The sequence below is a fragment of the Paralichthys olivaceus genome, chromosome 14 (assembly GCF_024713975.1).
Source record: "Paralichthys olivaceus isolate ysfri-2021 chromosome 14, ASM2471397v2, whole genome shotgun sequence".
In the NCBI taxonomy this organism is placed as follows: Eukaryota; Metazoa; Chordata; class Actinopteri; order Pleuronectiformes; family Paralichthyidae; genus Paralichthys; species Paralichthys olivaceus.
The window spans coordinates 23738938-23761642 of record NC_091106.1 but is presented as its reverse complement, the minus strand read 5'-3'; the positions used below and the strand labels follow the sequence as shown (position 1 = coordinate 23761642).

At 43.2% G+C, this 22705-nt stretch overlaps 2 protein-coding genes and 3 non-coding genes across 18 annotated transcripts in view; 3 read left to right on the top strand and 2 right to left on the bottom strand.

Annotated features, from left to right (window-relative positions):
- The window catches only part of LOC109641990 (bone morphogenetic protein receptor type-1A), a 35822-nt gene extending 33024 nt beyond the window's left edge, over positions 1 to 2798 (bottom strand). The window contains exon 1 of the mRNA XM_020106608.2: positions 2410 to 2798. The gene's annotated coding sequence lies outside the window, so the exon portion shown is untranslated. The remainder of the gene's footprint in view (positions 1 to 2409) is intronic.
- Positions 2799 to 4319: 1521 nt separating this feature from the next.
- LOC109647137 (LIM domain-binding protein 3-like) overlaps positions 4320 to 22705 on the bottom strand; it is a 34546-nt gene continuing 16160 nt past the window's right edge. For 5 of the 14 annotated variants that reach the window (XM_069538578.1, XM_069538579.1, XM_069538582.1 and 2 more), the window contains 13 exons: positions 20819 to 20970; positions 18356 to 18425; positions 17369 to 17556; positions 12203 to 12366; positions 11863 to 11902; positions 10495 to 10596; positions 9786 to 9842; positions 8592 to 8788; positions 8133 to 8505; positions 7875 to 8055; positions 7595 to 7715; positions 7365 to 7480; positions 4320 to 6792 (listed from right to left, as the gene is read on the bottom strand). In XM_069538578.1, the coding sequence (XP_069394679.1) occupies positions 6703 to 6792; positions 7365 to 7480; positions 7595 to 7715; positions 7875 to 8055; positions 8133 to 8505; positions 8592 to 8788; positions 9786 to 9842; positions 10495 to 10596; positions 11863 to 11902; positions 12203 to 12366; positions 17369 to 17556; positions 18356 to 18425; positions 20819 to 20970 (1851 nt within the window). In that variant the 3' untranslated portion in view covers positions 4320 to 6702. Of the gene's footprint in view, positions 6793 to 7364; positions 7481 to 7594; positions 7716 to 7874; positions 8056 to 8132; positions 8506 to 8591; positions 8789 to 9785; positions 9843 to 10494; positions 10597 to 11862; positions 11903 to 12202; positions 12367 to 13840; positions 14018 to 15387; positions 15411 to 17368; positions 17557 to 18355; positions 18426 to 20818; positions 20971 to 22705 lie in introns of all 14 variants that reach the window. The other 9 variants (XM_069538583.1, XM_069538584.1, XM_069538585.1 and 6 more) reach the window with 9 other exon arrangements.
- trnat-ugu (transfer RNA threonine (anticodon UGU)) lies at positions 21472 to 21545 on the top strand. The gene has a single exon. It is a non-coding gene; the product is annotated as a tRNA-Thr (tRNA).
- Positions 21690 to 21763, top strand: trnat-ugu (transfer RNA threonine (anticodon UGU)). Its single transcript has one exon. It is a non-coding gene; the product is annotated as a tRNA-Thr (tRNA).
- Positions 21953 to 22026, top strand: trnat-ugu (transfer RNA threonine (anticodon UGU)). The gene has a single exon. It is a non-coding gene; the product is annotated as a tRNA-Thr (tRNA).

Here is a 22705-nt window from a genome sequence, read left to right as displayed (position 1 = left end):
GCACTACTTGTGCACTTTGGTCAGTTTCCCTTCGTTTCCTGTGTGAGGCTGAATGAAACAGACAATAGTTTCAATATGTTTGATTTTTTAGCCAAATCTGATGAGCAAAGTTGTTGATTTATAATTTTAGTACTTTGTAATCATGTATTATGGTTCATTGACCTTTAGGCTCACAGGTTGTGTCGTCTTTTAGAGATATGAAGCATTAGAAGACTCTCCAGGAAATGACATCACAGTTAGAAAAAGTACAGGAGTATCAGGTAGGAAGCTGCATTCAAAGACTCAAGTCAAGTACATGTGTTTATATTTGTAGGGGAGTACAGTGGTGGAGTAAATGTACACATACACACACACATTCCACCACAGTACATGACCGATCCTTTCAGACTGAGCGGCCGCATTAATGCAGCTCATCAAAACACACAATTCAAAATAAAGATTGTTTACTATCAGCAGACAAACGCAGCAGCAGCTTCCTGTTCGGACCGAGTCACACACACACATGTTCACTTTACTTTTGCCTGTCATCCTCAACCTCATCAACCTCATCAACATCAACAGAAGCTGAACATTCCCACATTTTTCCTGGAAATCAAAGCAGCTGATTAACAGTTGGTTCCCAATCAGAACACACGAGTTAACGAGAGGAGGAAATAAAGAGCTGCAGTCATGAGAGCTGGACGAGACACAAAGACTCACAACAACACGAGGCTGCGTTTGATTCACAACACCAGTCCACATTTAAAGCCCCAAAACAAACAACCAAAGTGTTTCACAGATAAAATGAGACGAACAAGATGAGGTCCAGACCCCAACGTCCAAACACACGAGACTGAACAATGTTATCATCTTTAATCTCTCACTGTCAGACAACTGGAGTACTACTGTTGTTCAAGGTTTACAGTAATAATATCCATTAAAATGTCCTCACACTGACTCGTCTTCAGTGTCCTGCACTGTACCAATAAAAACACAGAAACAATTATGCATTCATCAGCTCTTGATTGTTTTTACAATATTGCTAATTCTTCACTGTGTGAAATGTTCAAACGGTAGATTTGTTATTTATATTATGAACAAATGAACTGATTGTGTTATGAATTCATAATCAACTTTAATATTCATGCTGTGACTCAGAAAACAGATCGACACCGTCACAATGTTGTCAACATGATTATAGTTCATTATCCCGATTTTAATCTCTATGTGTCTGAGTTCCTTTAAAAGCTCTATAATAATATTATCATTATTATTTGATTGATTAAAAAGTTAAAGCAGCTAAACCTCTCCAGTACTTTACCATGAAAAATAAAACATTTATCACCAATGGTTCCATTTTCTTCCATTAATATTTAAAATGATCTCATTACATCCACTCTTCATGAGTTCTCTGTGATTTGAACAGAAACTGAAGCTGCCTCATTAATAACTTGAAGTAAAAATGTAATAGATCTTTGTACTGAAGTACAAGTAAGAGTACCTGCAGTACTCAGTTACTTTCCAACAAGTACTTTCCTCCCAGGTGAGAGAGGAGCACAATCACCATGGAAACAAAACCAGGTGAGAGAGATAAACAGCAAAGTTGAGATTTCAAGTTGTTTGAGTTTCATGACGAAGTTAGCACGCGACGCTAACTAACTAGCTCAACAACAATAACAACCAACTAACAAAGGAAACTTCCGAGAGAATCATTAACAAACGAACAAACGCTTTGATTTAAAGACTTTTCACCGGACACGTGTCCGCTTCGCACGAAGTTAATCGTGACTCCGCAAAAGTTTCCGCTGCCGAAGTTTCCACGTTAGCGGCTGCGAAGCCCGCGAGACGATATCGATCGGTGATCGATGTCGATATGTTGTGACTGAGCGGAGTTAGCCGGGAGCTAAAGCTAAAGTCTAATTACAGCGGAGCCGAGCGGAGCTAGCTAACTCAGGAATGCGCGTTTCGCTCAACGTTCACCGGGAAAATCTCCAGAAACCTGCGATAAAAAGTTGACGCGTGAACAACAACCGGCGAATTCAAGTGTTTGAGCGAAACTTTGGATCCGAACGAGTGAAAACCGACGAACTGAGCTGCGACCAACTTTTATCACGGCAGCAGCCGGAGGGACCCGTCTATCACCTAGCGCGCCCCCCCCACACACACACACACTCAGACACACTAAATCTGTTCGGTGAGTCCTGCACGTTGTCGTCGGGTTGTCTCCACGTCACACACAGACACACAAACTGAAACACAACGTCAACAACACAAACTGGATCCGACGGAACCACGAAGAGATGAAAACACGCCGCGTCTCTTCGGAACACACCGACAGAGTGCGTTTGCTCCAGTGCGTAGACGGAGCCCAGAAAAGTCGGGCTCGGACCCGCGGGCAGGGAGCGAAGTTAGGGATCGATCCCGCTTTACCTGCTCGTTCCTCCGGCTTCCTTCGCTTCCGCTCCCGCGGACGTGGCGCTGCTGCGGACGCTACTTCACGGCAGAGGCTCCAGGCCGAGGTCCCGGCGGGTTAACGCCGACATTAGAGTGAGGTTTCCCGGCGCGAGGAGACGTTCCCGACCGATGGAGAACCAGCCGCTCCAAGATCCTCTGTGGCCGCAGGGACGTCTCACTCCGCGGCTCAAAGAAAGAACCGCAGGGAGCTGACTCACTATCAGTTTCCTCAGATCACTTCCTGAAACAGATTCATTGATTCACCAGCTGATCTCCTGACTCTGGATCTGTTACCACTGGCCCACTGTCCGACTTCTCCACCACTGACTTCCATTCTCTTATTTAATCCACTTAAAATAAGATTTTTAATTCACTGAACATTCTCAGCTTCAAACACAGTGAAGGACAATTAATCCAAATTAGATGAAATACATTTAATACAGACGATAAAACTTCCTTTCAGCATTCAACCATCACTGTTATCTATATTTAAGAAGATATTCCACATGATTCATGAAGAATCCAGATGAGATAAAAGATTATCAGAGTATTTAATAACTTTGATGAGGTCGAGACCTCAACGCCTAAAAACACGAGATGAACAATGTCATCAATCTTTAAATATCAGACAACAGCTGAACTAATGTTGCTCAAGTCTTTTTTTACTAAAATATTAAAATCTAATTTAACTTTAAAACTACTTCTGTAACTTTAGTACTTTATAAACTCCACATGTGTACACACACACACACACACACACACACTGAGTGGATGTGATGCAGGAATCTGTATTTCCTTTAGTTGCTTTGCTTCGTGTAGAAATATTAACTTACCGACATGCTCCCACATAATGTTCCTCTCGTCAGGTCTTCAGCTCGTGTTTGATATCAACTGATGAGATGAACGTCCAGTTTGACTTTGAGGAAAACGTCTGACTTCTCAGGATCTAAAATATGAGACGATCTAATCAATAGTTTTTTTCTATCAATCATTGATTCATTATATTGAAACTAAAACAAACAATGATCATTTCATTTATGGAATAATTCACACAACAAAACATCTGTGTCAACATGAAGCTACTGCTTCAAACAGTGGAGCTGATCGTTTTTGTTCTCCCAACACTGAGGCGGAGTGAGAGCTCTCAGTTTATTCCTCTACTCTCTGCTTCCAATCACTGCTGCGGTGTTCGTAGAAACCTGAGGACTTTTATTTTGAAATCTCATCTACTAGTGATTCAGGCGCCTCCTGGTGGTGGTTCAAGGACCAACAGGTCAACTACTGCTACTACTACTAATACTACTACTACTGCTACTACTACTACTACTACTACTAATACTACTACTACTACTACTACTAATACTACTACTGCTACTACTACTACTGCTACTACTATTACTACTACTGCTACTACTGCTACTATTACTACTACTACTACTACTACTAATACTACTACTACTACTAATACTACTGCTACTACTACTGCTACTACTACTACTACTGCTACTACTGCTACCACTGATAATAATAATAATAATAATAATAATAATGGCCGGGTGTGTTTATAAGTTGAGACGTTTCCTCACTTACATTCAATATTAACACATAATTATTTTATATAAAATTCCACAGAAATAAACATTGATAAAAATGGCTGCTGCTGCTGTGACGATTTAATTTCCCTCCAGGGATAAATAAAGTATCTATCTATCTTTCTCTCATTCACTTTCTATGCACATAGATAAATGCAGATAAATGTCTTTTGTTTGATGCACATGTCACATTTTTCACAATAATTACATTTTATAAACTAATAAAATAAACCCTTCTGATTTAATCTGAAGATTCCTGCAGGAAATAGTAAATATTCATAAACATACAAAATGTTTTCAAGTGTTTGAAATTCAGTTTATTCAACTCGCAACACAAATATTCCTAAAATATTTAAAACCTGTTGATGAAATGTAGTAAAACAGCTGCAGGGTCTCAACGTGACGTCAGCTTCTTTCCAACATTTCCTCATTTCTTCAGTCGTGAGTTGTGACATCGACACAGTTTCAGCTCATCGACACTAAAACCAGTTCAAACACTCGCCAATACAAAGTTAAACTGTGGCGTCGGAGCTTCACTCTTCACGACGCAGTGACACAAACTAATACTGACGTTGCCTCGTTCGACGTGCTGTGACAAACTGTGACACACTGTTCTGCATGCACACATTCACTCTCTGAAACACACTCTCACACACTCTTACTGTATAAAATATTCAGAGTAAAAACTGTGCACAGGCTCATCAGACCAGGCCGAGTGCACGTGTCAGTCACACACATGCAGATCACAGATGGTGTTAAGGCACAAAACTCTGCAGAGTCAGTGAGTGAATATTTCTCCAAAGAAACTTGAGTCGGAAACGATTTAATTCATCAGTGAAGCTGAGACTCTGTTCACTCTGTCGACTGTAAGAACCAGGACATATTTGTTTAGGTGCAGTACCTCTGACGGCCACTAGGCTGCTGCCTCGGTGTCTGTATATAAAGATGGATGACGATAAAAAGCTAAAATACTCGAGAACAACTTGAAATGACAGAAACCATCTTTAGAAAAAAAAATTATTTTTACTTTGGCCCATCCACTAAGTTTATAATCGATACGACAGCCAGCCACCAGGGGGCGATCAATATGTTTTGGCTTCACTTGGTCAATTGAAATGAATGGGACACGCTACAAATAAGGCAATTGTTTAACCTGTGGTTACTAGTGGTAATGCAAGCTAGCCAGAGCTAAGCTTTAGTTTGAATCTCGTGTTCGTGACATAAAGAAAATAAATCATAAAACTAAAAACGAGGGGAACCGCAGCGTGAACAGAGTCTGTGGGTCTGTGTTGTGGCTTTGTGGTGAAAATCGAAATAAAAATTCAAGCTCCGACAGTTTGAGAACATTTACAGTGTCGTTACAAAATAAATAAAAAAACACCTTGTGATGCCGAACGTTCACGAAACAAACAAACCAATAATCTGACGAGCACCGAGCGCAGCAGTGACGATATATTAGCTTCTCAATAAATATCACACGGTCAAAAAAATAAATATTAAATCCAAGGTTATTTGTTGCACTGAAACTCTCGCTACTGCAAGTGGAGTCGAAGACGTTAGTAGCTACGCGTCGACGCTCGGCAGCGGCCTCGACTCGGCAGAGTTCAAAACGACCACGAACGCAATTCTTAAAACCTCCGTCACGTTCAGTGTCACTCTCACTTCTACCAACACGTCAGTTCAGATCCACGTCAGACCCGGTCCACGACTGAGCGCTGAGGCAAAGCAGTTCTTTAAAAGCAAAAAAAAAAAAACACGGACGAGTAAAAACACTTTTATATTCTAGTATCTCCACAAACACACTCTGGTTTGAAATCAAACATTCATAAGATCTTTTTTGAAAATATAATAAAAAAAGGCACATCAGCGAAAAGAAAAGAAAAAAGTAAAAGATATGAAGTTTCCTGCAGTTTCATCTACGGAGGCTCGACTGTGACAGAGTTAGATTCTTATGACTTATTTGCTTCGTGTCTCATGTTTTGTTTTCTTGTTTTTCTTTGTGAAGCTGTTTTAAAAGGTGCTCTATAAATAAAGATATAATATTTATTATTGTATCGTAATTATCTTTAAATGTTTCAACATTTCAAAAAGAAAATCACAAATTAAATTCACTGAATTATAATAATAATAATAATTCTAGTTCTATATTTAGTCTATAAATAAAAATTATTAACAAATAAATTGAGAAAAACTTATTTAAGAAAGAAAAATTGTGTTTCATTAATTCAGTTGTTTAGAGACTGAAATCTATATTTTTATTATTATATTGTAGTATTTTAATTATATTATTTTTTTAAATTAAATTAAATTATTAATTTAGTGTAATATAAATATTATACATATTTATGAAATATTAAGTACAGGAACATTCTACAGTAATTTCATTTGGCACACTCAAGACTCCATACTCAAACTGTCCACAGTTCCTCTCTGGTAGAAAACATCATCAAAATAAAAGTCAAGTATAAAATCCTCGTGATGAACGAGAGGAAACTTCCTGACCTCGAGTTTTCAGCAGATTCATCAGGCCGCGTTTTAAACATGAATATTAATGCACAAAGAAAAAGTCTCAAACCAAAGTGGAGTTTTGCACAAAGATCTTTTACACACATCTGAAAAAGTTGTCGTCTTGTGTCGCAGTCGGCTCCTCCCAGTGAGCGCGGGGTCGCCGCTGCGTCTACACGTTGATGGCGTGAGCGTGCTTCTTGCACAGAGGTTTGTCTTTCTTGGAGTAGAAAGGTTGACCCTCCAGGTTCACGTGGCAAACCTGCGGACACACGATGACGAGTGAGCGACGAACATCTGAAAACATCTTTCACCCAAACTCTGAAATGTAATTAGAGCAACACTATGTAACTTTACTGAGCAGCAGCGCCCCCTGCAGCCTCAGGTGGTGATTGACTCTGTTGGTCCCTGTGTCTGATCAATGCGTTGAGCTCACTGAACTGAAGTATTACCCATGATCCTCTGCTCCCTGACCCAGAGGAGCTGCTGCTGTAACAAACTGTTCAGATTCTTCATGTTTTAAAGTTTCTGCTGAACACTGGAGATAAACTCTGGTTGTTAAGAACTGATCTCAGTTCAGCTTCACTCTTCAGCTGATGGAGACTCTCAGTCACTTGTTCTCTCAGGAGATGAACCCACTCAGCAGAGAGAGAGAACAGACGCTCAGGGAGCGAAGGAGGAAACGTTCTCCACCTTCACACTCACTTGTTTAAACTCACATGTTTAAATATTGTTGCTTTTATAATAAAACACTGAAAACTTAGACACTGTTCTGGACGATGTGTCAGAGGTCAAACGGCGTCCGTCGCCGTCCACCATGTTTGTGGTTCTTACCGCGCAGACGAAGCAGGTGTCGTGCCAAGTGTGACCCAGAGCCTCGATGAACTTATCCCCCGCCTCAACTGGGAAGTCACAGCCATGACACTTAGTGCTGAAGAGCGAGACATAATCTGAGAGAAACACACAAACACACACAGAGACGGATTTTAAAGTGGATTCTCTGACCTTTGACCTCTGAGCCCTGGAAATGTTCTGACTTATCAAACCAGTAAAAGTCAAAGTACCTTTCTCGCAGTACGGCTCCCCGTCCTCCATGTGGAAGAGGCTGTTACCGAAAGCTTTACCGCAGGCCGCGCACACGAAGCAGGTGGTGTGCCACGTCTGCCGCAGGGCGTGCATCACTTCCTGTTACACACAACACACAACACACAACACACAGCCTGACTCAAAACAACGGCCGGGTTCTCAACAGAGTAACACTTGGTCTGGTTCACAGGTAGAGGTGGACAGACAGGTGGACAGACAGGTGGACAGACAGGTGGACAGACAGGTGGAGCGTCTCACCCCCATGATCTTGGTGTTGCAGCGAGCGCAGGTCGGGGCGAAGAACTCCTCGTAGCAGTTCTCGCAGTAAACGCTGTTCTGTTCCTCCACGAAGCTGACGTCAGCCAGAGACATGTGACAGTAGTGACAGTTGAACTCCTCCGGGTGCCAGGAGCGGCCGAGGGCCACGAGGAAGGGGCCCCTGCAAACGACATGTTTCTATTATTTCATCAGAATCATCCAGAGATTTCTTGTTTTCCTGAAAAGCAGTAAAATTACCTGATGATGTTGTTACAGGCCCCGCACAGAGGTGTACGGCTGCTGGCGGCGAACCTCTCCGCCCTCTGCGCCACGCCCCTCGCCACTTGAGGGAAAGGGGCGGGACTGGGGGTGATTGGGGCGGGGCTGGGAGCTATAGGTGCAACAGGGGAGGGATTGGGGATGAACGCTGGCGGAGGAGGGGCGGCCTGGGGCAGCGGCGGCACCTTCATGGTGGTGGTGGTCATCTTACTGGGGTCGAACTTGTCGGCAAAGCTGTTGTCGGTCACCCAGGGGGGTCTGTTGGCATCAGCTGCCGGGGGTGGGGCCGGGGCGGCGGCCGGAGGGCGAGGCTGTGGAGGGAATGGAACCGGCGCCGGAGCTGGAGGCGGAGCTAGAGGTGAGGAAAAGAAGACTTCCAATCAATCAGAATCAATAAATCAATCAACATGTCGTCAGTCAGCGTGAAGGCGCTCTCACCGGGCTGCGAGGGGTAGATACAGGCGGTGCTCACCACCTTCGGAGGGGCGGCGCCGAGCGGGATCTGAATGGAGCTCTGCTGAGTGGGTGGGGCGTGTTGCGTGGGGGGCTGGTGGTAGTGCTGCGGGATGTGTTGGTAGTGCTGCGGGGGCGGGGCCTGTGGAGCCTGATGCATGGCAGGAGGCTGAACGTACGGACTGGAGGAGGGAGCAGCAAATATTTCAGTCACAATAAAAACAGATGTTAAGAGTCAGTGCAGCTCGTCGAATACCCACAATCCTTCACTTCAAAGACGACTTTTAACCTTTAACTCTCTGCAGGGATCGAGCTGCATCTGCAGTTTCAACCTTTAACTCACCGTCTGTCTTCATGTGTCAGACACCATGAAACATCCTCACAGTGTAAAGACTTTATTTATCAGACTCTCTCAAACTTTACACAAGTGACGGAAACACAGTGAAGCAGCAACAAGGACAACAGAACAGAGGAAACCAGCCTGACGACTGTTAGCCCACAGCCGCACTCACAACAACTCAACTCAAGAACAAGAGCTGCGGTTCACTACTCAGATGGTGAAATGATGAAGCTGCCGGGGTTAGAGGTTCGATTCCCATCAGGGTCACCCACAAAGATTAAGGCCTCAGTCTGCGTCAGACAGAATCATCATTGAATCATCTGAACCGACTTTAGAATCAAATCTGAAAATTAAAACCACTTTTCATTCTTCACGGCAGAGTTAACGTGAACTCTCGACCTTTTTAACAGGAAGTCAACAAACTGAGCGTCTCAAACCTTTAAGAAGACGACTCGTAAAAAAAGATGTCGGGTCTTCTGTATTTTACAAACTTGGAAGAATCAGATATAAGTTATAGAAAAAGGTGCTTCTGAAGTGTGTCGTCATAAAAAGACGCAGGACAGAAGTTTGTGGTCTTTTTGTAAAAGTCCTGGCTGACGTCTACACAGAAGTGAAAAATAACTTCTCACAGACAAAAAAGTATTTTCATGTTGTTCGTTTCAACACAGCCAGGACGAGTCACTGAGGACTGGACGTTCAAAACAGACATAAACACTTTGACTTTTTCTCCTGAAGCAGACTGAGGCCTTGTTTCCTCTCATGGGAGGAGTTTAAGGGAAGAAGCCGAAGGCAGATGGTGGTGATGATGATGAGCGTTGGATCCCTGCAGGTGTTTGTACCTGGAGACTGCAGCTTTGTGCTGGAGGCTGAAACCAGCGGCCGACTGTCGCTTCAGGCTGCAGAGACGACAACAGCAGAGGTCACCATGACGACCTGCAACCTGGCTTTATTACCGGAAACACCTACTGCTGCTGTCTATCAACCGATCTGTCTACACATCCGTCTGTCTGTGCGTCTATCCATCCATCTACTGTGTCCTCTAAAGAGACGATGGACGAGACCCACATGAGAGGCAAAGGTCGACACAAACATGACATCACACGTCATGTTTGAAGCATGAACACGACCTAAGTACGAGATGAGTCTTCACGTCAAACAGGAACTTTAGCAGACGCTGGACTTTCCTCCTGCACACAAACGCAACACGCCTGGTTACAAATGAAATCCCGAGGAACAAGAACCTCCGACCGAGATCACCGAGAAACACAAACAGAGGGTGACGAGCATCAGAGCAGTCGTTGACTCTGTGGAGAGTCAGGAGTCCAAACGTCCCAGTGTGTCACCAACATGACAAATCAACGCATTCGATTTTGTATTTTTACTAGAATTTATTTTTATTTTCATGATTTCCGTTTAAATTCTGTAAAAGTTGTTTTATCTCCTTTCTAATCTTCAAGTTTTTAAAAATGTTTTCTGAGACAAAGACAAACGAATGAAGTGATTAATGAACAGAAATAAAATCCTGGAACACACGCACTGATTGGTTACCTCTGAGGGGCGGGGTCAGGTGAACAGGGGGCGTGGTCCAGAGGCTGCACAGCTGGCGCAGCGGAGGAGGAGCCAGCACAAGTCGGAGCATGCTCAGTAGGGCTGGGGGGGGGGGGGGGCCAGCAACAGTGATAGAGAGAGACAGAACAGCACACACACAGATATATATATATATATATATATATATATATATCTGTATATACAGTATATACATTGTATATGTTCACATGCAGTCACATTATACATATATACTGTATATAAACTATATGTAAACTGTTTATACACAGATCAGATTAGTAAGTTTGGAGAAGCTAGAAAACATCAGGCTTGTTATTGATCTCATGCACAAACCAAAATGCTTCACGTTGCTCAGATTGAAGAGGACGTTGATGAAATGTTTTATTTTTCTTCATTTGACGTGAGATTAGTTTTAATTTGCCAAAAAAAAGTCAAAAGAACAAAAAAAAAGATTCACCCAATCGAAGCGTCACTTTATTTCCTTCTCGTGCAGCGTTTGTTTCTTCTGTCTCTTCTGAAGAAACTCAGGTTTAATTCTGACTCGAGCTCCAGTTTCAACGTGGATTAGCCTCGATGTGTTTTCCATCGTATTTCAGTTATTTGTGATTTTTTAACTCTATAAACATCCGAGCTTGAAAGCTGATATTTCTGATTATAACAGAGCAGCTGAATAAAAGGTTTTCTGTGTGGGGAGAATCTATAGAATAGATCTGAGGGTGAGCAGCTTCCGTCAGGACAAAGAGAAAAAACACCACAGTCTCTTTAATGGAGGATAAAAGCTCAACCTCTGATCTTATTGATTCACGGTGAGTCACAGGACGACGTGTGGAGTCAGACGAGGGCATTTGGTCGTATTTCAGGAGGAGGGGTTCGATTGTGCATAATGGAAGGATGATTAAATAAGTGCACAGAGGAGAGAATGCTCCATCCATCAGTCAGACAGGAGGAGGAGGAGGAGGAGGAGGAGGGTTAAAAGGTTTGTCCTCTCAGACACTGAACAGACTCTTTGATTTACAGCATCTGTCGCTCAGTTATCAGTTTGTTCGTACAACATTGAGCCTTCGGTCACCAGGAGACGCTGCATTACCAAAATATATCACACAGGAAATAAAGAAGAGAGAATGTTTAGTCTGTATATATATATATATATATATATATATATATATCTATGTAGAGCTTTATTATAAATCTGTTTGTCTTTTGTTTGTGTCTCTTTGTTTCATTGGTTTACTGCCGAACTTTATTCTTTTGTATTTAAACTTGTATGAAGTATTTATATGCAGTCTACAGTTCAAACTGAGGATTGGTGGGGGGGGGTCAGCAGCTGACTGATGGAGCTCTGCTGCCTACCTGCTGCTCCTCAGCGCCTCCTGCTCCTCATCCCCTGGTACTGCAACAGAAAGAGGAGGCGACGTGAGTGAAGCAGATCAGTAAAGTAGAATAAACTTTTATAATTTATTTCATGAGGTTATTATCCCTCAGGCGCTCATGTAGAAGTAGGATTCTAATGTTGTTTGTTTCGTTATATTAATCGATTTGATAATAGATGAGATAAACAAGAAATCTGCAGAAAAGATGATGTCAAACTATAAAATCAGTAAAAGTACTAAATAAATAAATATAAAGTATAAACACGAGGAGTTTAAGAAAGTAACATGAACTAAATCTACACCAGTAACAGGAAACGTACCGGACTCAGTTCCCGTCATGTGGGCGAGGACCCGGAAGGACTTGGACTGCATGTTGACGCTGCGTTGTCCCCACTCCCCCAAGTCTGGGTCCTTCTCTGCGCTCTGGACGGCCTGATAGACCGGGGAGGCGCTGTCTACGAGATGATCTTTACCTGGGAGACTACTGCAACCACATCACCCCCCCACACACACCCCGACACCACAGAGCATCAACACGGAGACTCTGAAGCTACAGACTGAAACCCAGGAAATCAGTGTGGTTTTATTCTGTTATTGATGGACTCTGTGAAGAGCTAACATATTTTAAAATCAACTAAATGATTAAAGTCAGTGTTCGTTAAACAGGAGCAACAGATGTTTGTCACCGAGAGCAGGAGAAGAACGAGGCTCAGAACATTTTTTAATATCAATTTAACTCTCTTATTTCTTTCTTTCATGTGTTCGCTCTCCGATGGAAGAAAACACAACTTTTGTTTAGTTTTGTATTTCAACCGAGAGTGTGGTGAGACGATGATCGAGCAGCAGCAGCAGCAGCAGCAGCAGCAGGAGCAGGAGGAGGAGGAGGAGGAGGAGGAGGAGGAGGAGGACTCAGTGTAAATGTTTTCTCATCACGGCTCGATGGTTCTGATCAGAGTCACATTTTAATTCCAGCTGCTTCACTGGAGGATTAAAACACAGACGCTGAAATGAAGAATGTATTCGAAGACGTTTGGAGCAATATCACTTTTCGTCCCTCTCAAACAAAAAACAAGAGAAGATGCAATTTTCCAACAGATTCAGAAAATGAATTGTTAGTTTGATCCGAGCAGGAAGACGCAAACAACGACAACAACGACAACAACATTTGTCTCTCATTAAGGAAACATGAAAATCAAGAAGCCAAGATGCAAACAACCGTCTCCAGGCAGAGAGCGTGCACGTTAAAGTGAAACTCAAGTCACACATTTGAGTTTGTCTTTGATTTGAAAATTATTTTTTATTATTCCTGATTTATTGGTTGAACATTTCCCTAAAAAATGTTTGTTGAACAACCCTGTGGTTGTTTGTCTCCGCCAACCAGAGCAGCGTCAGTCAAGATCATATTTTCTTTCAGACCGGTGAGGTCACGGTGACCTTTGACCTTTGACTAATCAGTTAATCTGTGAGTCTGAGCGGACGTTTGTGTTAAATTTGAAGAAATTCGTTTGAGTCGTTCATGATCGTGTTCACGAGAATGATGGACAGATGTACATTCTTCCAGCTGTGCAAGTGTACGACACACAAACCACAGTGTTCACAATGAGCTGAGAGCAACGTGCCGACCAGCAACGGTCCAACACTCAATCTGAACGTGTGTCGACAAAACGTCCGTGTGATAAATGTTGTATGTGACATTTAGAATGAAGGAGGACGTTTCGACACACAATCAGATTCTCTGATCCACTGACGACAACACCGAACCACCATCTCTGACCTCGACAACAAAACACAACAACAACCGAGCTGACGGACTGAATCACTGACAGGAGGAGAGAGGAGGAGGGAAGAATGTGTGAAGGAGGAGGAGTGTGAACAGGAGGAAGAGGAGAACAGAAAGAAAGGGACACAAAGGGAGGAGGAGGAGGAGGAGGAGGGGGAAGAGGTGGTGACGCTCTTACCCAACGTCGTGCCCCTTGTTCTGCGTCTGCCCTGCGATGGTGTCCATGATGGCGTCCTGCGAGTACAGGCTGATGGGCGTGTTGTACTGGGCGTGGATGATGGTGGCCTTACCGCCGGGGCCCTTCACCTCGATGGGGTTATGGGTAGAGAGCGCGGTGGGGTTGAAGCCGGCACTGCTGGGCAGAGGGGCGAGGTGGGAGTGACGGGCAGTGATGGAGAGAGGAAGAGAAGAAGAGGTGGGAGGTGGAGTGAAGGAGAGTGGGAGGAAAAGGTGAAGAGATGATGTCGCAGACGGAGGTTTGTGTTAAAAAGAAGAAAAGTCCAGGACGCTCATGCTCAAAGCAAACACACGACGCAGCTCGAACGTCTCCTTTAAAATCCCATTTTTCTACTTTCCTCAAACACAGCTTCACTTTTTTCTTCTGCCGATTTTCAGTTTAATTAAAACACATCAAACCAACACAGCACATCAGGACGACAAGTTCCATCTTATCTCTCGTGTTTAAATAAAACATCCATCAAACCTGCTTCAGCGATCCACATGCCTGCACCATGAAATGTCACAGCAGCTCACTTCAGCAGAAACATACGTCAAACCGTGACCTTTACTGTCGGAGCAGAAATGCCACCGCACACGATCGTATCAGACGAGCAGCTCCGATTGAATCACTTGCATTCAGTATTCTGTATTTAGTATAATATTCTAATTTGTCTCAGGAGTCATGCAGAGACAAACATTCACAAACACCCAGAGGGGATTTAATGGATAATGAAGTCGCTGTTTCTTAATTAGCTGCAGAATCATTTATCTTTTTTTGGGTTAAAAACAACAACAGCAGCTTTTCAGAAACACTGGCGCATGTTCATGAAACCAGAAGTGCCCTTATTAGGAGGAGCAGGGGTGGAGCCTGACTCAGACCTCAAGGACACTGCAGGTTTCGGGCACCTCAGCATTGGCTTCACTTTCCAGGACCAGTGTCTACGTCCATTTTTATAAACTACGCTTGTGGAGTCAGTCGGGTGGGTCGGGATGTAATCTCGAACACCTCACTGTGATCCAACACTAGATCCCTGGAGGACAAATCTGACTCCGCTGGATTTATTTTTGACGCAGAGTTGTTAAGGTTCTCGCTGTGGATCCCTGTGACCTGGGTTTTTATTAATAAATCAGTGTCTGGTCTCACTGGTTAGCGACACCCTGGCAACAGGGACGCTTCCGTTTGTAGACGAGAGAATTCACACAACACGGAAGGATTTCACGTGATCTCTTAGACATGCAGTATATTTGCTAAAGCAGGTCAGCTGATGTTTTCTCTTAGAAACACGATGAAGGATTAAAAACAGAGTAAACTGCTTCAATAGGACATAAGAGACCAACTATTCTCACCAGTCTGTGATTTGTAATTTTACCCAGCTCGTATTATTGGCCACAGACTTGATCCCAACAAAGGGTGCATCTAAACTCAGCCACAGAAGAAAACCATGCCTTAAAAAACCCAAACAGAGCAAACACACAGGACGGGAGGACGGGGGGGAGGATACTAACTTGGGAGGAGCTGGGGAGAAAACCTTGTTTGGTCCGACAGAAAGGAGGCGAGAGAGAAAAGATAGAAAGAAAGAGGAGATGAAGTCATTAGAAAACCCTTCACTTCAGAACTGTGATATCGTCGGGGCTAAAGAGAGGAGGGGAATAAAGGTCAGAGGTCAGAGAGGAGCCGAGGTAAAGACGGAGGAGTCGGAGCGTCCGTGGCTGCGGAGCTGTCGAACCTGAGTGAGGAGAGATTCTCAGATATCAAAAAAAAAAAAACAAGGCAAACATTTTAAAACCTGACGAAACGTGTCAGAGTTTGTTTTCAGGTTTAAGATGACGACAGTTTCATGGATAAATGGAGTTTATAGAGTGTTTTAGATTTTAACGTCCATGAAGCCCTGCAACCAAACACTGTCTAAAATCTATTTAGCTCCTTGAAAGGAAGTTAATCAGCGACAATTTTGATAATCGAGTGATCACCTGAACCCAATCCCTCGTCTGAGTGAAGAACACTCGGATGAAATCAAACAATCCAATGACGTCACTTCAGTTCTGAACGAGATCATCACACATTTTAGAAACCGAGCGATTCAGTGAATCTCATGATAACTGATAGTTTCAATATTGATTCACTAGAAAGTAAAAATAATAAATTATAATTACTGTACGCTGCCGTAAAGTAATTATAGAAGATTGACGATCATAAAAACTCTCTGATTGTTAGTGTGTGTGTGTGTGTGTGTGTGTGTGTGTGTGTGTGTCCAGAAGGTTCCCTGACCTTTAACAGCAGCCAGAGGAACCAACAGGTGTTTGGCATCTTTGCTGAAGCAGTAACTGAATCGCACTGTTAACTGAGGAAACACCACAGGCATGCTGGGTAGAAGTGTGTGTGTGTGTCTGTGTGTGTGATGCTATGATTATGAACAGTTATGGTAACAGTCACATTTTCACCTCTAATTGCAGGATGTGAGTGTTTAAAGTGGACGTGTGTATTTTGATCTGCTGCAGGAGCGTGTGTGTGTGTGTGTGTGTGTGTGTACTGCTCATGCTGTGGGGACATCTGTGTCCACCGTGGGGACTGAACATCCTTCTGGGGACACAATCATTAACCTTTAAGGTGATCCTTATTGGACGAGCCTCAGAGACGTCTCACCCTCCTCCTCGTCAGCGCTCACTAACCGCCTCCATCACTTAAACATCTCGGTTTCGTTTCCTGTTTTAAACCCTCGTCTCTTTCTGGTTTCCACCGGATCTTTAATCGTCACCAACGACTCTTCATTTTCTATTTTGGTTATTTTTGAGCTTATGTTTTGATTTTGGGGGATTTGAAGACACTAAAAGTTCTGATGAGCTCACTCTTCTCCTTCTCTTAGTTAGTCGTACGGAGGCTGTGTGTCGCTCAGCGTGTCAGCTTAATGTTCGGAGGTTCTGAGGTGGAGCTGCAGCAGATAATCTGGCTGAGTCAAACGATAAATATAGATAAAAACATAAAACGTTTCAGATAAGGGTGTCACGATATTCACGTCATTTGGAGCCAGAGTTTAAACAGAAGTGGAGCCGTGGTGTCGAGGTTCCGCCCATACACGCATTAGTAGTAACAAGTAGTTTTTTTTAACATCTACTTTGATTTTGTAGTTTGGTCCATGTCCCATCTGCTAACAAGGAGGAGGCGGGGTTTATGACCTATACTGCAGTCAGCCACCAGGGGGCGATCAACATGTTTTGGTTTCTTTTCTAAGAAAGTCGTATTTACCATCTGTGGTTCGGTTCATTCAGAAATAATCTTTGAGTTGAGTAAACGGTTTGATTCTGGTATACTAGCTAGCCAGCTAACGTGGTCAAAGCTAATGTTAGCATCAGCGATTTGAACCGAACATGAATTTAATCGAATTAATCTAAGTTTGTTCCACTTGTTGCCAGCAGGGCGGCTCCACCTCATCCCCAGTTCGTTAACCTGACACCAGGCGTCTCCTCGGGCCTCCTCTTCTCTACGTACCCCGTCGGCCGACCCTCCTGAATCGCCGCCATCTCCCTCAGAGTCTCCTCTGAGTACAGGCCGATGGGGGAGTTATACTGCTTCCTCTGAGCAGGGCTGGCCGCTCTCCTCCCAGGAGAGTCTGCCTCTGCAGGCCCGGAGGAGGCACTGCAGGCCGACAGGCGGCCATTGACCTGCACTGACTGAGGCTTCAGGTGAGGAAGGGGAGTCAGGAGGGAGGAGACGGGAGGAGGAGAGAACTATCAACACCTCATCAATATGTTTTAGAGGTAATGTTATTTTCTATGGATTTTTCTTTAACACTAAAAAATCCTATCAAAATAAAACCTAGAAGTTAAATGAATAAATATGTCTGTGTCTTATTTTGAATAAGAAAACTAAATGATGTACATTTTGATCATTCATTCTCATACATGTTTTACTAATAAATGATTATTGTCATGTTTCTTGCATCTTTTTAATTAATCTAATTATTTAAATCAGGGATTAAAAGTTATCGATCACTTGCATTTATTCACTCTGCGACACGAGAATACAATCACACAATCTGTGGTTTGTTGTGAAAACATCCATGAATTCCTGTGGCCACCAGGTGGCAGCAGCTCATTGGACTAGTGTGACTGAAAGTCCGAGGGAGATTCTCCACAGTGTGTGTGTGTGTGTGTGTGTGTGTGTGTGTGTGTGTGTGTGTGTGTGTGTGTGTGTGTGTGTGTGTGTGTGTGTGTGTGTGTGTGTGCGTGTGACAGCATGCTGTAATAATCATACAGTCCAAATGTATTGAGAACAAAAAATAAAAAATTAAACAAGACGATGAGAAAATCCCTTTGAAGATTCAAACAATGGAAATAATTCAATGTTTAAATTATTAAACTGTTCTGTTAAAGTTCATTAATACGTTCACACAGTTCACATCCGGAGGCAGATCTATTCACGGTGGAGCCTCTGCTGCAGTTAGCAGGGGTACAGATGCATTCTGGGTAGTGTTACCTGTTGGTGAGGGATCATGGGAATCGTGGCATCCATTCTCGGTACCGGCATCACAGCGGGACGCTTGGACCTGCAGGAAGGAAAATAAAACAGGTGGTCTTTAACACTGAGGGAAGTTTTTATCAGAGACATGAAGACGTGTCTGTGGGAGGAACGAGCTCTACTGAGTGCTGCTCTGCATTGTGTAGAGTCTGAATCCTCTCCACACTGCATCACATCTCTTTATTTCATTTAAACACAGGATGTGATAAAGAAATATATATATATAAAAAAAGGTTGATTATAATCTAATGAGGGCTTTATTTTCACGCCCTGCTCCTTTCATCACATTAATATCCCTCAATCTAACTTGTTGAAACTAAAAATAATACCAGTGTTTTGGCATCTTTAAGATAGAAAACTGTCACATCACCTTTGTTGAGGAATGATACTTTAATAATCCAAACCTTCTCCTCAGTAAAAGTCTTATTTTGTGTGAAACTCAAGGAATTTGTTGTGTTAATGTAAAATCAGGGAACATTTTGAGATCAGTTTGTTTTTTATCCATGAGATCCTTCAGTATGTGGGTCGCTGTGATGGAAATACTCTGTTTACTAATCAACAGAGGGACACACACTTGTTTCACAAGCACCTCCTATAGGAAGAGAAAAGAAAAAGCTTTTATTCCTCAGCTACAAATAAGAAACAAAGGAAGAAATGAAGTGTCAAAGGTCACGGACGACAGAAAGTGTCTCTGAGCCTCAGGGTCAAGAAATAATACATCCCTCCACTCAAGAAAACTGAAACAGAAATAATCAATCAAATCCCAGCAACAGGAGCAGAGGATCAGAACGTTCACACACACTATAATAAATGATCCTCTCTTGATGAGCACATAAAATACATCCGCACATCAGAACTTCTACCTCTGTCTTCCCTGCCTGGCTGATTCACCGGATCACTGTAACATGATGTTTTCAGACCTGCTGTATCAACGATAATCGTACTCCAGACTCATCCGATGGTTCCAAACACAGCAGCTTGAATTTGTACTCAATCCACAACAAGTCACCGTGTTACACAAATGTTATCTCCCCTCCGCCGGCTCCGTCCTCCTGTCAGATCGGACTTTAAGTTGGTTTTGATGACCTACAGGCCCCTTCATACCTGTCTAATCTCTTTAAACCTCACACTCCATCCTGTGCTGCTCGGTCTCAGAGGGCCTGAGTTAAAAAGAAGTCGGCTGCAGGGGCCTTTTCTTACCGGGCCCCCGTCAACCTCCCTGCTCACATCAGACTGTCTGACTCTGTCCAGGCCTTTAAATCCAAACTTAAACCTCATCTTTACTTCTTAATTTTCAGTTAGTGGCTTTGATTACTTCAGGCATGGTAACGCTTATCAGTCTGCCGCTGGTCGGCCTGTCTCTGTGTCCACCAGTCTCTGTGTCCACCAGTCTCTGCGTCCTCTGTGTACCCTCTGCTTTGTGTGTGTGTGTTTTCTGTGTCGCAGATTACATCAGTGCGAAGGGCAAGCAGAGGTCAAACAGACTCTATTACTGTATATGTGCCGCTGTGTGTCCGAGCTTCATGTCTATTTCCTGATCCATGCCTCCTGCCGTCCACCACCGGCCTCAACGTCCACTTTACACTAATGAAACAACTTAAATGACATGAAAACATGATGAGAAGAAACAGACAGAAGCCCCTCATCCTCGGCCGAGCGTCTTATCTTCATCACCCAGAGGGTTCGTGGTTATGAGCCTCTGCCCTTGGCTCCGTGTGGACCAACATTCATTTCCTCACTGAATTTATCAGATCTCCTCAGTCAGAAACCTTCAGGATGAAATGAGTGAGATTTGAGTCACCAAAAACAGCCCAACATGGACGTCTGCAGCGGACAGCTCTTCCCTGTGGCATCCCCCCAGCAGCTGAGACTACATTACCAAAGACCATCTTCTAATTTTAGATATAATACTAGAGAAACCGCTGCTTGTGTTATTATAACATTTCTGTTGCTAAAATAATATGTTCGGAATGTTTCAGTTTTGTTTTCATGTTTTGTAAGAGACTGGATCAGTTTCTAAGCAGGTGACCAGAAAAACCTCTTAAACAGACCAAAGAAACAAACGTTCCCCCCTCGAGGTGTACGAGGCGCTCACTAGCTCAAAGGTCATCATGACCTTTGACCTAAGGAGCTGCTGAGGACATGCCCACCTACCTCTGTGACCTTTGACCTCGAAACTATAACTGTTCATCTTTGAATTTGACCAAATTTGAAGAAATTCCCCTGAAGCATTATTGTGTTCACATGAGGGGAAACGGACGTCCAGACTGAAAACCACCAAGACTGTTGTGTGGAGGCATAAAAACCTGATCTAGGTCATAACCCAGTTTTCACTAGACATGTAGTTTTACCTCTGTTGAACTGCAGAGTGCAGAAAAAGTGCAATAAATACTTGAGGTACTTTCCCCCTCTGGTTCTTACTTGGACATGGTGAGTGCCAGGTTGTAATTGGCCATCTTGATCTTGTTCTGGGCCTCTAGGTGAGTCATCCCGTCGGTGCCGACGCCATCTATGGCGACAATAACGTCACCCTGGATCAGGTTTCCCTGTGCCGCCTTGCTGCCCGGAGAAATCTGTGCAAACACAAACACAAAGAAAGTTCAGATTGTGCGTTTGTTCTCAGGAATCAATAACTTAAGTGCTTCTTAAATAAATAAATATATAACATGTGAGTGATAAACATGTCCAGTGACACCCAGCACAGGTCAGTGGACACGTCAACCTTAATCTTTCAGTCACATAATCCAAAAACCATTTCATCAAATGGGAAAAGAATTATTCAACAAGTTCCTCATTAATATGGCAGCATACTAAAGTGCCTTTAATCTGAAAATCCATCGCAGGTTATAGAGTTTTGTTTCAACATTTTCCTGAGAGAGCACAGCGAGGACACGGCCCACAAACAGGAAGAAGAAGAAATAACTGATAAGACCGTCTGAGGCGTTGCTAGTTGACCTCAGACACAAAAAGAGAAGCTGGAGCAGGTTTATCCCATGAACACAGTTCATGGACGTCACCAAAAGACTTTAATCAGATGCTATATTCAGCTTGTACTGGACTGGATACACTGTAAAGGCGCTGTGACTTAGTTGGTCAAAGCACCTGTCTTGTAAACAGGAGATCCTGGGTTCAAATCCCAGCGGTGCCTTAATGTCACTGACTTAACTCTGTCATGCTTAATCCAAGTCAGATTTATTTTTGATATAACAAAAAAACATAGATTGACCTCCTCACACAGCCTCACTGTTACAGTCAGAGGACAAAATATATGATCAGGAAGCAAACACACGGAGGCGCTGTGGCTTAGCTGGTCAAAGCACCTGTCTTGTAAACAGGAGATCCTGGGTTCAAATCCCAGCAGTGCCTGTCACTTAATCAAAACACAGCTTGTTTAGACGTCTCATCTCTGAAGCCCTGATGTGTCTTGTGTCATTATCTCAAGAATAAACAGTGATCCTTCTATTTTCCATAATAAAGTCACACTGTATTAACTATATAATCTTTGGTCTTTAACTGGATCATAATTTTAAGACAAAATGTATGCGACCACATGGAGGCGCTGTAGCTTAGCTGGTCAAAGCACCTGTCTTGTAAACAGGAGATCCTGGGTTCAAATCCCAGCAGTGCCTTTTTCATAGAGCTAACCCTCTGAATAAAGTCAGCTGTGTTAGACCCCAGTTAGTACATTTTTATATACAAAGAAAAAAATCGATTCGCTTAGATGAAGCTGTTCATTACTGTTAGAGTTAAATACAATAGTTTCCACATTTAACAATGATATTAGATTTTTCAACCCATCCTGTGTTGATGTAGTCAACCTAATGGTTCTGAACTTTTTCTTTGGGATAAACCTGCTGCCTCCGCTCTTTCCACGAATCAGCATAAAACCATCATCTACGTTAACAAACATCCAGACATGAAACCTCACTTTTCATCCACTACAACATTAGATATACTACAACATATGTGATGGAAACATTACTGCGTTTTTAAAGATTGGACCTTGTGAACTTTCACTCATGCGGCCCGTCTGTTACCCAGAGTCCTCTGTGGCGCCTCGAACACAATGACAGCACACAAGTGTTCATGTCTGAGAGTTAGAGGCCTGACAGCTGTTCATACAGCACTAACCCTCACTGAGTCCCAGTCACTCACTCTGTTTACCCCCTGAAATCCCCCCTGACCCTTTATGCTCCGTCTTTCTCACCAATACACCACAACAGCTCTATTTCCATCCATGGGAGTTATTTAAGCTCTGGTCTGAACGCTGTGACCTCTGACCTGGAGCAGGGGCAAGAGGGGATAGGT